The sequence below is a fragment of the Caloenas nicobarica genome, chromosome 3 (genome assembly GCF_036013445.1).
Source record: "Caloenas nicobarica isolate bCalNic1 chromosome 3, bCalNic1.hap1, whole genome shotgun sequence".
Taxonomy (NCBI): Eukaryota; Metazoa; Chordata; class Aves; order Columbiformes; family Columbidae; genus Caloenas; species Caloenas nicobarica.
The window spans coordinates 495,138-509,720 of NC_088247.1; the positions used below are offsets into that span (position 1 = coordinate 495,138).

General features: G+C 51.9%; 1 protein-coding gene across 1 annotated transcript in view; it reads left to right on the top strand.

Annotated features, from left to right (window-relative positions):
- Positions 1 to 86: 86 nt before the first annotated feature.
- The window catches only part of HADHA (hydroxyacyl-CoA dehydrogenase trifunctional multienzyme complex subunit alpha), a 28,210-nt gene continuing 13,713 nt past the window's right edge, over positions 87 to 14,583 (top strand). The window contains exons 1-10 of the mRNA XM_065631171.1: positions 87 to 208; positions 4,275 to 4,316; positions 4,405 to 4,475; positions 5,238 to 5,371; positions 6,536 to 6,674; positions 7,687 to 7,806; positions 7,892 to 7,994; positions 11,763 to 11,885; positions 12,547 to 12,665; positions 13,522 to 13,578. Of these exons, the coding sequence (XP_065487243.1) occupies positions 121 to 208; positions 4,275 to 4,316; positions 4,405 to 4,475; positions 5,238 to 5,371; positions 6,536 to 6,674; positions 7,687 to 7,806; positions 7,892 to 7,994; positions 11,763 to 11,885; positions 12,547 to 12,665; positions 13,522 to 13,578 (996 nt within the window). The 5' untranslated portion in view covers positions 87 to 120. The remainder of the gene's footprint in view (positions 209 to 4,274; positions 4,317 to 4,404; positions 4,476 to 5,237; positions 5,372 to 6,535; positions 6,675 to 7,686; positions 7,807 to 7,891; positions 7,995 to 11,762; positions 11,886 to 12,546; positions 12,666 to 13,521; positions 13,579 to 14,583) is intronic.

Consider the following 14,583-nt stretch of genomic DNA (forward strand, 5'->3'; position numbering starts at 1 on the left):
GCAGCGGCGGAGCGGACAGGCAGCGCCGCGGGCAGCCGTGGGCGGGGCGGGGCAGGAGGGGACCCGCGTGGCCGGGCCCGCGGGCGGCCTCTCCCTCATTCGACCTCGCGCGCAGCTAAGATGGCGGCCGCGGTGCGCGCGATCGGCAGCCTGGGGCGCTTCACGGCGGCCGCCAAGTACGGGCCGGCCCGCCGGGCCCCGCCCGCCGGTGAGCGCGGCCCCGCCGCGGGGCACGGGGCTGCGGCCCCGGGCGGGCTGCGGGATCCTCGCGGGAGCGTGTCCCGGGCGCTAGGGGGCTGGGGAGGGGGAGCCGGGCTGTCACCGGGGGGACACTGCGGGGGCTGGGGGGCGAGGTGTCAGTGAGGGGGACACCGCGGGGGCTGCGAGGGGCAGCGGCCGCTGTGCCCACGCGTGAAGGTGGCCCCGGGGGGTGGGCGGTGTCACGGGGCTGTGGGAGCGGGGCGGTACCGGGGAAGGGTCCCCCAGGTCCCGGGGCAGCTGCGGGGCGGGGGCGCTGCCGTGGGGTGTCCTGCGAGTGCCCCCGCGAGTGTGCGTGGGAGCGTCCGTGGGGGCTGTTGTCCCCACAGCCCGTGGATCGCGCAGGGGGTCCCTGTCACGTCCCCACCCCCCGGGCAGGGTCTGTGCCCCCACGGGTGTGTGTGTGTGTGTGTGTGTGTGCGCGCGTGCGCGTGTGTGTGTGTGCGTGTTCCCCCACGGGGGGTGCGTGTCTCCCCACGGAGGTGTGTGTGTGCCCCCGCGGGGTGTGTGCGTGTGCGCGCCCCCACAGGTGTGTGTGCCCCCACGGGGGGTGGGTGTGTGCGCCCCCACGGGGGTTGCTCCCCCCAGGTCCCCGAGGCACCTGCCCTCCATGTGCCCGGCCACGGTCCCCATGTCCCAGCACGTGTGGGGGATCCGTACAGCCCGGGGGGTCCCTGTGACCCTGCACGGGGGACAGACCCAGCAGCAGGACTGTCCTCGGCACCTGAGCTCATCCGCAGGGAGAGGATGTCCTTGTGTCCTTATGTCTGTGTGTGCCTGGGGGGGGATGTCCCCGTGTCCTTGTCCGTCTGGATCCCAGGGCCATCTTCCAGGCACGCAGGTGTGTCTGTGGGATGGGGGTGTCCCCGTGTCCCCGCGTGGCGAGGGAGAATGTCCCCAGGCATGTTTGCATCTCCAGATGCTCAGAGTCAGTCTTTATTTGGTCTGCAAGTGTCTGCAGCCACTGACCAAGGCTCCCTCGCGATGTGCCGACCGGCAGGGCCCTGGTGCTCTCCGGCTCATCCGTGGTGCCTCCACGCAGAGGTACCAAAGCAAGTGCCACCAGGTGCCCCTGGGAGGGCTGAAGGGCCAGGCAGGGCTCAGGGGAAAACAGTTTTTAGTTTTGCACCTTGAAGGGCATCAGAGTCTGGTATTGATGTCGAGCCGAAATCTGGCAGTGTTTTATTTAAACACTGTCTCAGGTGTGGTGTGGGACCGAGTCTGTGAGCCGGTGTCTCCGGGAGCAGGGCTGTGGTAATGACAGCGAGCAGGGCTGCGGCAGCGCCAGCGAGGGCTGTCCTTGGTTATAACGGGCAACATTCTTCATCACAAACCATCCTGGAGTTGCTCTGCGTCTCCTATCACTCACCGTAATTAATAGCGCTGTTCTGCCCTAACAGAGCATTTGTTAAATTGGCTGCAAACCTCTCCAGGGCTGGCCAAAGGAGGCAGCAGGCGAGCAGAGATGGGAGCTGGAGCCGGCCCTACCTGCTGAGCCACACGCCGGGTGCCAGCGGGTTCCTGGAGGGCACAGCACAGCTCGGCTTCTCCAGAGTTTCCCGTCGGGCAGCTGGGTGCTCTGTGCCATCGGCCGTCTCGAGCCGCGCTGGCTTGCTCTGCTGCTGCCGGGCTCACACCAGGGCTGCCAGGTTTCCTGCCCGGCTCTCCATGGATGCCGTTCCCACTGCAAGGGCCGCGCCGCGGCCGGGTGAGTGGGCAGGGAAAGCGCTGGGCAGGGAAGCAGCCGAGGAAATCATGGGAAAAGAGACAGTGGGAGGAAACAGGTCCCGGCTGGGCGGTGTGAAAGGGCTGTTCTCAGCGGAGTCCTGAGAACAGCTCTCTGAAGTGCCGGTGTCTCTGTCTCTAGACAGTCTTTTAGTTGGAGTGACTGAAGTGGTGAAAGTGGAATCGATGTTCCAGGCTTTTAATTCTCGAGTGGGTGTCAGTGGGTCGGTGGAGATGTCTGTCTGTCCTGCTGCTGCTCCCTTCAGCGCTTTGCAGGAGGGTTTTTCTGGCTCTCATCTTGGCGAGTTACCATTGTGCTGCTGGATGAACCGATGCCTAAAGCAGATGTGACTGAGTAACTGTGCTTTTAGCTTTAGGTGTGGAATATGTTTTCCAGAAGTATTCTGGGTTCTGAAATGAAATACTGTCAGGCTAAAGAAACCTCACTCAGATATGGAGCAGCTGTTAGTCTGGTGAGATTACCTTTCCCAAAAGAGTTTGTATTAAAAACTAGTGAGATTTATTCAGTTGTGTCTTTGATTTTTTTTTTTATTCCTACTTCATGTTTTATGCTAGAACTGAAAGTGGGATTCAAGGTGTAAGGTTTTCATGGAAGCAGTCTGTTGGGAGCTGCTGTGAAAGTGGGAAGTGTGTTAGATGATAGATGGAGAAAAAAGTTAATTAACCCATCCCCTTTTTATTTTTAATTGAGTTTGTGCGCTTTGCAGGCGGTGTAGTTTTTACTGCCTAGTCAGTGCTCCAGCCCTGGCTGAGGGTGTGCGGGGAACTCGTCGTCACTTGCCTTGCAGCTGGGATTAGTTTGGTGTTGTTCTCCCCGCTGCGCCTCACCGTGTACAGCAGCGCGGGGCTGTGGGGAATGAATTCGGTAAGGTAGTTCAGTCCTTGGGAAAAAAAAATGTAACAGTACTGTGTGGCATTTATTGAGTTAGAATACTGCCATTAAAAGTGCATCTGTTCTGCTGCGGAGCAGCTGTCAGCAGAGTTGCTGTCAGACCATGCTCAGTTTTGTGCGAAATGAGCACTGGCGCTTAGTTCCAGAAGTACCGACTTGAGTGCACAAAAAATTTAGGGAGATTAATGTTGGCTGCAGCAATCACAATCTGGGTATTGTCTTAGTCCAGAAATACTTTAAAGTAGCTTTGGAGTGGAAACCAGTTCGCTCTTTGTTTATGAAATGGTATTGTGGGCACATGACACACGCAGGCAGATGCAAACCTGTTTGCTGGGACAGGCTGACACCGAATTTCCATCCCCACAGCGTCGCACGGTGTATCCCGCGCTTGGGGAATGGAGAGCAAAGGTCAGTCCCTGCTGCCAGCACCCGGTGAAGGTGCAGAGAGGAGCAAAGTGCAGCCCCTGAGCCCAGGGACGGGAGGGGAAACACCTCGGGGTGAGGGGCAGGACAAGGGTTTGGGCTTGTGCTCTCTGTCCTGGGGTTGCTGCTTTCTGCCTGCTGGGATCTGTATTGAAGGATCCTTTCAGTCAACATCAAGGTCACCTGAACAGAACTGAGATTTGTGTTGCGAGAAATCATCAGGCCAAGTGTAATTTCTCAGCGGAAAAAGGAGATCTGGGATTTAGGAGTCAGAAAAGCGGCATTTCACTTGTGGACAGAACTCATTCATACCGTGGGCTGAGTTCTCAGAGCGCTTTGAAACAAGACAGGTTTGTCTTGGTGCTTCCATGTGTAATTAGTGGAGATGGATCAAGTATTCTGGTGATAGGTGGGCGTGCAAATAAATCTCTTGTGTGCTGTTTTTGAGGCTCCCCAGCTGTATACCTGAAAATCTAATTCTTGGGGCAGCACCATTCCCTGGCACGAGTGTGTTTTTACAGAAATATTCTAGGGCGGTTGTGTTCGGATGGCAGAGAAGTTAACTCGCAGGCTTGAAACTCTGCAAAGCGCAGCAAGGTCTGTGGCTTAGTGCGCGAAGAAGCGCTGGACCCTGCGTGCTAAAGGCGGAACAGCCTGTGCCGCCCACTGCAGCGCTTCGGGAGGAAGGCTTTGGGTTGGTTTTGCCCCCAGTTTGGCATTGCTGGCGGTGGAAGCCGCGGTGTGGAATCTGTGCTGTGAAGGTCACCTCGGCAGTGCGGGGTCTGCTGAGCTCTGGTGGTGACACAGGTCAGGCTGTGAGAGCAGGAGCCGGCTCGTACGCGGGGGTTTCTGAGACACTTTAGTCGGCAGGTGAGGGGAGAGGGGAGGATGCATTGATAGAGTTAAGCTGAGACTACTGAGAATTCCTTTAACACCTGTGCCATCTTTTCATCAGGTTATGCTTGCCGTAACATCTCCACCTCCCCTGCTCTTCAGAGTAAGTGTAAAGCTTTTCTCTGCGAGTTCATTGTCTGTCTCAAAACCCACGGAGCAGAAGCTGATAACATGTTTCGGTTTGTTTCCAGCCAGAACCCACGTTAGCTATGACATCAAAGGGGACGTCGCTGTTGTACGCTTCAACACACCGAATTCAAAGGTACTGCCATATGGTTAATAGGCAAATTGGTGGAAATGGCAGCAAGAGCAGTTGTGCACTTGTACATTGAAAATTCTGACTTAAGACTAAGAACTTGCCTAACCTGCAACCTTTCAAAGCTGAAGTAGGAAAATGAGCATTTAATGAGATGTCTGAAATTGCCTCAGGGAAATATTTTGTATGTGCTAAGCTAGCTTGTCTCTCTCACTGGCATGAGATACTGCTAAATCTTATTGAGTTCTTGGATTCAAGATGGTCAAGGAAAGTTTCTGTTACATAGAAAAAAAAAAACCAACTTGGAAGCTCATAAAATCTGTGAGGTCACGCACCCACTGTTGGTGAGGTTAGGGAGGAACTTCTTAATACCAGATTACTTGATGACCTGCTGCAGGGCTTAATCTTGGAGGCTTTTTTTTTTTTTTTCTGTATTATCACACAAGATGAACTCACTTTTATAGCAAATCTGGGCTCAATTTGAGCGCCCCCAAAGCGTTATAATTGTGCCAAGCAATGGCCTGACTGTTGGACCAAGTCCCGGATAATCTAGTCCTTTACTTTTCAGAGGGCAAATCTCAAAAGGCTGTAGAACTGCTGCTCCTCCTGGCTTGGAAAATCTATTTAGACCTACTCTTGGCTTTGGCTTTTTGTTGTCAGTCTGCCTTGTGTGCAGGTTTTCTGATGATTGATTCCAGTACTTACTTAGAAGTTAAACTTCACTGTCTGCTGGGCTCCCTGTTTACAATGTTTATTTGCTGCCTTCAGGTGAACACTCTATCCAGACAGCTGAACGCAGAGTTTACCGATGTAATGAATGAGATCTGGGCCAACGAAGCTGTCAAAAGTGCCGTCCTCATCTCTTCAAAGCCAGGCTCTTTCATTGCTGGAGCAGATATCGAGTAAGTCTGGGGCCTCGGAAGTTACATGGCCGGAGCTTTCCCTGAAGTCCAGCATCCAGGGCCTGTGGTCTGGTGTGCTGTGAAGTCCAAGAAGTTTGTCACTGACATCTCCCCAGGGGTGAGGCAGAGGCTGGGTATGAAATCTGTGTGCACAGGATGCCAGATTTGCTTAGATGAAGTTGGGACCTTGATAAAGAGGAGCACAGCTCGTTTGGCTGTAACACTTGGTCGCTCCTTCCTGCGTGCTGGGGCGCAGCCAAGAAAACCCTGGCGCCGGGGTGAGCGTTGTCCTTTGGTCTGGGACATGCCAAGAGCAGATCATTGACATGCAGGCCTGGGTTTAAGCTGGGTCTGAGTGCCGGCAGCCTGCCAGCCTGGCCCCTTCTTGGCCAGGGCTTGGCTCTGCAGCGTGGGTCATTCTCACAGGGTGTGGGGTGACCCATGTGGGTGCTCTCACTGGGATTTTGAGCACCATTGGCTCCTAGTCCTGGCATCAGGCAGGACAGAAGAGTTGTTTAAAGACATTTAAAGCCAGAAAGCTCTGAGGAAAGAAGGCAAATTACAAATTCAAAACCTTTTAACCTTTTTGGCTGGCTTTATTCAGGGGCAGGGACTTGGTCTATGTTGTGGTGGGGAGGAGGCAGTAGCCAGAGCTGGTAAACAGAGCGAAAGGACAAACTGTGTTTAAGAGCTGTCTGCTGGGCTCAACACTACGAGCCCCCTGAATTTCGCCTGCCTGGCGAACGCTGCTGATCTCTGTGAGAATAATTGGCGCAGGGAGTTGCTAATTGGCAGAGTGCAACATCAGAGCGCTGGCCATCTGCTCCTTGAAAAAGTGATCCCGGGCTCTCCCCTCCGCCCGTCCTGGCAAGGGCTTTGAGGTTCCCTCTGACCCTTCCTCTCTCCCCAAAGGATTCCACGGCTCCCACACAAGGACACTCATTCAGTTCCTGCAGGCGCAGCCCATGGTCAGACCTACCCGCTGCACTTAGCAGTCTGCCCGCGTCACCTGTTAATCTGAGACTGAGGCACTAAATAGCTCCTGTCTGTCAGTCACTGGAGCTTTGTGGGAAAAGGGGAACAAAATTCTCGCAGCACTGTCCGTTTTACTGCTGTCTTCTCAGTGCTTTTCCAGTCCTGACCAGCCTTTCTGCCTCACTGCAGCATGATTGAAGCCTGCAAGAGTGCTCAGGAAGTGACTCAGCTCTCTCAGGAAGGACAGAAGATGCTTGAAAAAATTGAGCAGTCTCCAAAGCCCGTGGTTGCTGCCATCAGTGGCTCCTGCCTGGGAGGAGGACTGGAGGTATTGAACGATTCCGGGTCTGACAAACAGGAGTGGGAATTGATAGCTCTGGGTCTCGATCCAAACGATGCCTGCAGGACACTCACGTACTGCGAGAGGGATTTGAGACCTGCCGTGCGTTCATTACATCCATTCAAATGAGTCTGTGGCAAGTTAATGGCTTGGTTGTGCTCCAAGGCTCTGCCATGCTCATTTGTGTGCTTCTGTTGAAAGAGAGCTCATCAACTATGAATCTGTAGGCCAGGCTGATATTTAGATGAGAGCGTCCCAGGGAAAACCGGCTGTTTCCAGCAGGCGTTGGATCTGGGTAAACACTGCTGGCAGAGTCCACACTGGAAATTGCTGCTTTTCAGATGAACTGAGTCTTGTATCCCAGCAACTTCTCTTCTTTTGAAGGTTGTTGCGAGAGGGATGAGTGTGGGGAACCTGGCCAGGCTCCACCCTGGCCTATGTGCTCTGTCGCTCACCACTTCACCTGGGTACAGGATTTGATTCGTAATCTTCATTTAGGATTTTGTAAACTCAAAAAGTGGTAATTCCTGGGGCAAAGTTGTTACTGAAACTGAATAACCTTGTGGCAGTGGAGTCTTCAGTTGCATACTGATTTCTCAAGCAATTGCAGCTTTTTACAAGCACTGTGGTGGCAGATCTGGACTTGGTGATCTGGTGATTAGCCAAATATCCGGGCTGACCTGCATATGAGACCATCCTCTGAGGGCAGTGAATGAATTTCACCCTTGGTGGTCTAGATGAGATTTTAAAATAGCTTAGCTCAGGTTGGCAGGGTCATGTTCACGTCACAGGTGCTTGCTGTCACCTGCCTGTGTGCGCTTCTCGTGCTGGAAGAAGCCGTCAGTGAGCACAGAGCGAGCTGGGGCGGTTGAACTGGAGACTCGGGTTGGGTTTGGGAGGAAGTCGAGGCAGGGTGTAGAGGAGACCTTTGTGGTGGCTGCCCAGTTCTTCTGTGGCTTTTCACAGGGAAAGCTTTAGTTTTCTCTTTGTTTTTTTTAAGGTTGCCATCGCCTGTCACTACAGAATAGCAACAAAGGACAAGAAAACAATCTTGGGAACACCTGAAGTGTTACTGGGTCTCCTGCCAGGGGCGGGGGGCACTCAGAGGCTGCCCAAGATGGTAAGGAAAAGGAAAAATGTCACTCAAGAGCCCCTTCTGCTGCATCACGTGCTCCCAATCTGAAATCCCCTTTCTGCCCTTCCAGGTGGGAATTCCTTCTGCCTTCGATATGATGCTGACTGGGAGGAACATCCGCGCTGACAGAGCAAAGAAGATGGGTCTGGTGGACCAGCTGGTGGACCCGCTAGGTCAGACATGATGCCTCTCAGTTCCTTGGTCTGCTGCCTGTCACGTAACCTCTCCACCTCACTGAAATGAGTAGGGAAGCCGTTGATGCAGCCGTCAGTTTCGTGTGGGTAGAGCATATGGACTGCAAAGTCCTTAACCGTGCTCTGCAGTGCAACCTCCATTCCCACCTTAGAATCATGTGCACGGGGAGCTTGAAATGTCAGGCTCCTGCTCAGGCTGAGTGAGCAGGGAAAGGTTAGCACAGAGGGCAGGCCTGCAGAAGCTAATTATACAGATAAGAACCTGCATTCCTCATTTATCATGTCAGAGGGACAGATTGCAGCCCATAATGAAAGGAGAATAGATGACCAATGCGTACATTTATGCAGCCTGCAGATGTTAATCTCCGTGACAAGATCTTGAGAAGGAGCCAACCCCCACAGCCGTGTGCTCTGAGTTGCCAATGGGCTGCAAGTTGGATGCAGAAATGCCTTGCAAACTGCAGACCAAACTGCACTTCCAAGTGCTGAATGGGCTAGTGAATAATTTCTTGCTCCTGCTGCTCTGTCACTAGGGAGGCTTTCTTGGAAGGTGACTAAATGGAGGGGCAAACCCTCCACAGCCTCCTTGGAAAGGTCTGATGAGCTGCAGCCCGGAGTTAGGATGGAAACGGCCGTGCCAGCTGGTGCTGCTGCACAGGCAGAGCGTGGCCAGAGTACTCTGGTGGCCCTGAGCTCCTGAGGTTGAAGGAAATAAAATCAATGAAAATGTGCCCCTGCCCACCCTGCGAAGCACAGGGGAAGGCTGTGGGTGCATTCTGCCTCACATGCTGGATGAGATGTCCTCAGCTGTGTTCTCGCTTATAAAATTGTCAGTAGTGCGTGGGCTTGAGTTAAAATGGGCTGAGTAAACGTTACCACTTTATAGTTAAATGTGAATTGGCTTGTAAGAGCCAGCAAATGTGGCGTTTTATACTAATGATGGCACTTGGCTTGCTCGGAGGAAACCTGAACTTTCTGAAGAGTCGTTTGGAATCCTAGCTCAAACCAGACAAGCACGTAGGAGGTGCACAAAAAACCAAATCGTATGCGAGCATTAGAGGCATTCCTTGTTCATTCACATAGCAGAAAGCCTGCTCGCACTGGCTGCTATGTGTTCTCGTGTTTGTTCTCAACATCTGGGCAAAAGCAGCTTTAACTGGCGTGATGCTTTACCTGATTGTAGGAAGCTTTGCAGGAGAGAGATGGCATAATCAGGAGGCAGCTTCATGGGGTGCAATCAGTTCCCTGCAGTAGGGAGCTCTATGACATTCTCTTGATCTGTTTACTGCTGCACCCAGATCTAATTCTGGCATATGCCATTTATACAAGGAAGCAGATGTGAGTCGACAGCTTGGAGCTCCCAGGTTAGGACACTACAAAATATTGAGAGGTAACAGCAGTAAAGCAGCCCCACATGTGTGGGTTTCACCTTGCCTGAATAGTTCTTATAGCTCAGACTTACAAATAAACAGCTTTTTTCTTCAGCTGTAGGATCAAAGTCCAGCGCTTGTTGGCGTTGAACACCCAAGCTGATGGAAAGGAGAAATCGGGTATTTGCATCTTGTAGCACATCAGGTCAGTAAAGCTGAAGGTCTCAGGCACGTTGCCTTGAGGTGTTGGGAAGAGAACTTGGAAAGTGGTAAGGTTTGAGCTCAGAAATCCCAAATGCTCTCAGATTTCCAGTAAATTCTCTAAAATCCACTGGGCATTGCTGAAATGTAGATTATGCAGCAGCTCTGGGTTAAATTTTCTGAGCTGCCTGTAAAACGAAATACGTTGTTTTGTTTGGACAGTTTTCCTGTAGACTGGCTCTGACATACGGCAGGGTGTGAGGGAGGTTTCCTCGCAGTGAGCTTTCATGATCTGGTCAAAATGTACCTTCTCCTTTATTGGCTTCTTGCTGAGAGAGCCTCCAGCAGGCAGCAGCATCTGGGCTCTGCTGAGCATACGGTCTCAAGATTTTATGAGAAGAGAGCTGAAACCTTAAAGTTGAAGACCTCAGCTTTTGGTGGAGGGAGAGAGTAGCGGGCGGTGGAAGAGGGGGAGGCGGCTTCTGGTTTGGTTTTTAACTGTCTCCTGTGTCAGGGAGGAGGTGGCTGCTCTGGTGGTGTCTTAGCTCCGAAGGCTCTGTGCAGCGTCTGGGGGTGGTTGGAGCAGTTTATAATGAGGGGTAATGCCCTGTAACCTCATCAGGTCTGTTCTGCTACTTCAGAGACAGCCCAAGGCTGCACCTCCAGCTGGTGGCCCTGTGCAGAATCTCAGGGCATTGCTCCTTCATTAGTGACTTGTTTTGTTTGCCTCCAGCGACTTTGCACAACTGCCTCTTCAGCCCTGTGCTCCATCCTCCCGTACTGGTGGCACAAGTCCTGTGCTTGCAAATTTTGCAGCCTGCCCTCAGAGACTGCTAAAACTCGTTTTGTGGTGGCTTGTGCACCTCGAATCGTGGAGTCAGTTTTGGGCCCCGCATGCCAAGAAAGGCCTTGAGGTGCTGGAGCATGTTGAGAGAAGGGAACGGAGCTGGGGAAGGGGCTGGAGCACAAGTGTGATGGGAGCGGCTGAGGGAGCTGGGGGTTCAGCTGGAGAACAGGAGCTGAGGGGAGACCTTCTGATCTCTGACCTGCCTGAAAGGAGCTTGGAGCCAGGGGGGTCGGGCTCTGCTCCCCAGGAACAAGCGCCAGGAGCAGAGGAAACGGCCTCAAGTTGCGCCAGGGGAGGTTGAGGTTGGATGTGGGGAACAATTTCTTCCCCAAAGGGCTGTGGGGCATTGGAACAGGCTGCCCAGGGCAGTGCTGGAGTCACCATCCCTGGAGGGGTTGGACAGACGGACATGAGGTTCTCAGGACATGGGGCCGTGCCGGGGTGGGTTATGGTTGAACTCAATGATCTTGAGGGTCTTTTCCAACCGAAATGATTCTATGACTAGTTGTGGGAGAGCTTTAAGTTAGGCCGGGTGTGACTGTGTGTGGCTGTAGCTAAAGCAAGTGAGGGATTTCCCACACCTGAGCTCAAAGGCTGAGGTTCCATTGCACATCAGCTCCAGTACAGGTAGTTTTCAGGGACATGTTGCTTCGTAACTGTTGTCTGTGTGTTTAATAGCAACAGTGTTGGTACAACGTTATCGTGCAGACTTAGCGTACTGTGTAAGGAGAGGTGCAACAAGAGGGAGACGAGGGAGAACTCTGTACGTTCTGTTGAAATACAGGAGTGTCTGCAATTATGCAAAATAAAAGGTTGAGGAAATAATGGCACAATTTGCAAAAAGATGGTCTGATGCTGAAACAGGGTTCCAGAGAGGTGATGGGACCTCCGTCCTTGGAGGTGTTCAGAGACTGCCAGAACATGGCCCTGAGCAACCTGGTCTAATCCCAGAGCTGGATTTAACCGTGAGCTCGGTCCTGCTTTGAGCAGCGGGTCAGACCAGGTGGCCTCCCATGTTCCCTTCCAACCAAAGCCGTTCTGTGAAGCAGCGTTGCTGTTGGAGTGGCGTGCTGCTGCCTGCTCCCGCTGGAAGCTGGCGTTTGGGCATTTCTGTGTAACGCCCTGGGTATTAAATGCCTTGGGGCCTTCTTAGAGTTCCCTGTTGAGCCTTTCCATCCTAGTTCATGATCAGGAAAAGTTAAACAGCCAGGGAGCAATAGAGTGGTAGCAGTTCCAAGGAACATCACGTTGCTGTCCCATGCTTGCTTTCCTGCATCCTCATCCATCAGTGATAACTTCTGCTGCTCAAGACTCCTCGTTTGTTCCCAGGGCCAGGCATGAAGACTCCAGAAGCACGAACCATCGAGTACCTGGAGGAGGTGGCAATTGACTTTGCCAGAGGACTTGCCAACAGGACAGTGTCTGCCAAAAGATCCAAAGGGCTAATGCAGAGTAAGTCTGGGGACATCTCAGCCAAATCCCGAAGGACTGTGGTCAGTATAATCCAGCTTTACTTCTCAGGGATGTGTTCATACTCCTGCTTAATTCCATTTTCAAACCAAAGTTATTCCACGTTGCAATGGTCTCTGGAGCCAGGTGGTTTGGTAGAGAAAACATTGCTCTGCAGATCTGAGCTTCAGGTGGCTTTACCAGAGCTGCACGTGGTGGCTCTTCGAGCGCAGGAGGAGGGAGCCAGGCCCAGGGACAGAGCAGCAGCTGCCTCCAGAGGACTATCCACCCGGTTTTAGTAGCAAGTTCTGTACCAAGCTTGTGTAATCAAGCGGGAAGAGGCACATGTATCTGCTCTGCACTAATCCTCTTCAGCAGCACCTTTATGCAGTTAGCAGAGCCCCAAAACGATGACATCTCTGCATGAGTTCTACTCCACAGAGCTCAGGCTGTCACTGCCTGGATTTGGAGGATACTTTAGCCCTAAATTAGACTTGTCTGAGGCTTCTGAGCAGACCGTGCTACCTGTGGCCAAGTTTCAGGTGCATGTTGCTATTGCAGATATGCAATATTCAGACTTCTGCTCTATCTTTCCGGTTAATCATTTAAAGACAGGCTGTTGCATATAGCACTGTGCTAAGACGTGTTTTTTCCCCTCTTGCAGAGATAACAGACTATGCCATGGCTCTTCCATTTGTAAGGCGGCAAGTCTACAAGACAGTGGAGAGCAAAGTTCAGAAGCAAACCAAAGGACTATACCCTGCTCCACTAAAGATCATTGAGGTAACTCCCACTGCGAGGCCCAAAAAGCTACAGTGAAGGTGGATCTGTGGAATGAGGCGGCAACAGCCAGAGGGAAGGTGGTTCCTTCCTCCAAGTCGAGCCGTACATCCTGATCTTCATAGATTATCAGTCTTGATGAGTGCAAGTGGTGTGGTGTACCGAGCATGCACAGTAAAATTCAGAATAGCTTCCCAAAATATGATTAATTTGTGTGGTACTGGTACCAGTAAGGGGAAGATCAAGAATCCCGGTCGAGGAAAGGCTTAGCTGGAATACTTTGTCCATGAAACTCAGCTGCAGTTTTTCCGGGTTTCCCATACAGTCTCTAAAATGTTGGGTTAACCTCTTTGAAGCCAGGAAAATATAAATTGCTGTTTTTGTAGCACTGACCCCACAGTACTTTAAAAGTTAGTCCCCCGAGTTGTACAGACATTGTATTATTTACAGACACTGTCCACGGTTGAATCCTTATTTTAAAATGACTTTTCACAATTTAAGTTGTTGCCAAGACTTCTTTAAAACTGGTGAATGCCCCCTCTGACTGTGAGAGCAGTGACATGACAGGAGCACAGCCCGACTGAAAACAGTTCCTGAAACCACACAGTACATGTAAAAATTAACCTGACAGAAAACTCCTTGCCATCATAGCTGTTCGGTGTCAGAGGGACAAGGCGATCCATCGCTCTGCTTTGAAGAGCATGGACAGGACCCAGAGAGCCTGAAGCATGCCTTGAATATTGGGGAGGGGTCCTTGGTGAAAACAAGAGATGTAGCTAAACAAGAAATCTCAGTAAAGCGGAGCTGTTGGCAGACGTGACTTGACAGCTGCCTGTCTTTGTTGCTCCTCTTTGACTAGGTTGTGAAGACTGGTCTGGATCAGGGGCGTGACGCTGGATACCTCACCGAATCCCAGGTAAGGAGACGAGAGCCCTGGGACTGGTCACTGAGCTGTGGGTCTGTTTGTCAGGATTCTTCATCTGTGAAAACAGTGTCTGCCTTTTCTCTGTCTGCGTTACCTTTTTGAGTGGGGAATAACCAGGCGGAGTTCACTGATCTAGGTTTCACATAACAGGACTTTGATTTCTCTGTGTGTCTGAGCACTGTTCTGTTTTTGTTGGGTTTTTTCTTTTTTTTTTTTTTCTGATTGTCACATGGGACAGATAACCTGGAGGTGTGGGCGCAATACTCTCAGTCTCGTCATTGTTTCCAGGCAATTTGGTGCAAACAAGTGATTTCCTTCAAGAATTAACTTCCATTTTTACCAGTTTTCTGTTTACTCTGTCACCATTTTTCACCATCATCTTTGTTCAGGGTGTTGATTCTCCATTACTCCTGTTTTGCTGTTTGTCGTCTTTTCTAGTCCAGATACTTTGTGCTGGTGCTTTTCCACCCTTCGATAATTTTGGGTGTTTCTGAAAATTAGGTGTTCTTTTTCAGTAGTGGTTTCTCACCCAGAACAGGACTCCTCTCTCCTTATCCCTTGGTCAAACTTACCCATTTAGTAGCCACTCCAGTCAGCATACTGGCTTGTACTGGCCATTCAGGGGGGACCTTGGAGGCTGGAGAACTGGGCAGACGGGAACTTTATGAAGTTTAGCAAAGTAAAATGCCCAGTGCTGCCCCTGGGAAGCAATGACCCTGTGACTGAGAGAGGCCAGCGAAGGGCCGCGAGGGTGATTGAAGGGACTGGGGTGTCTGACGCATGAGAGCGTGGGAGACCTGGGACTAGCGAAGAGAAAGCTTTATCAGTGATAAATACCTGGTAGGAAGCAGCTTACTGCTGCACAGCTACACTCTTCTCGGTGGGATCCGGTGGCAGAATAAGAGATAATGGGCACAAACTGAAATGGGAAATTCCACTTAAATATGCAAACAAACTCTTTCACTGTGAAGGTGATTGAGTGCTGGGATGGGTCGC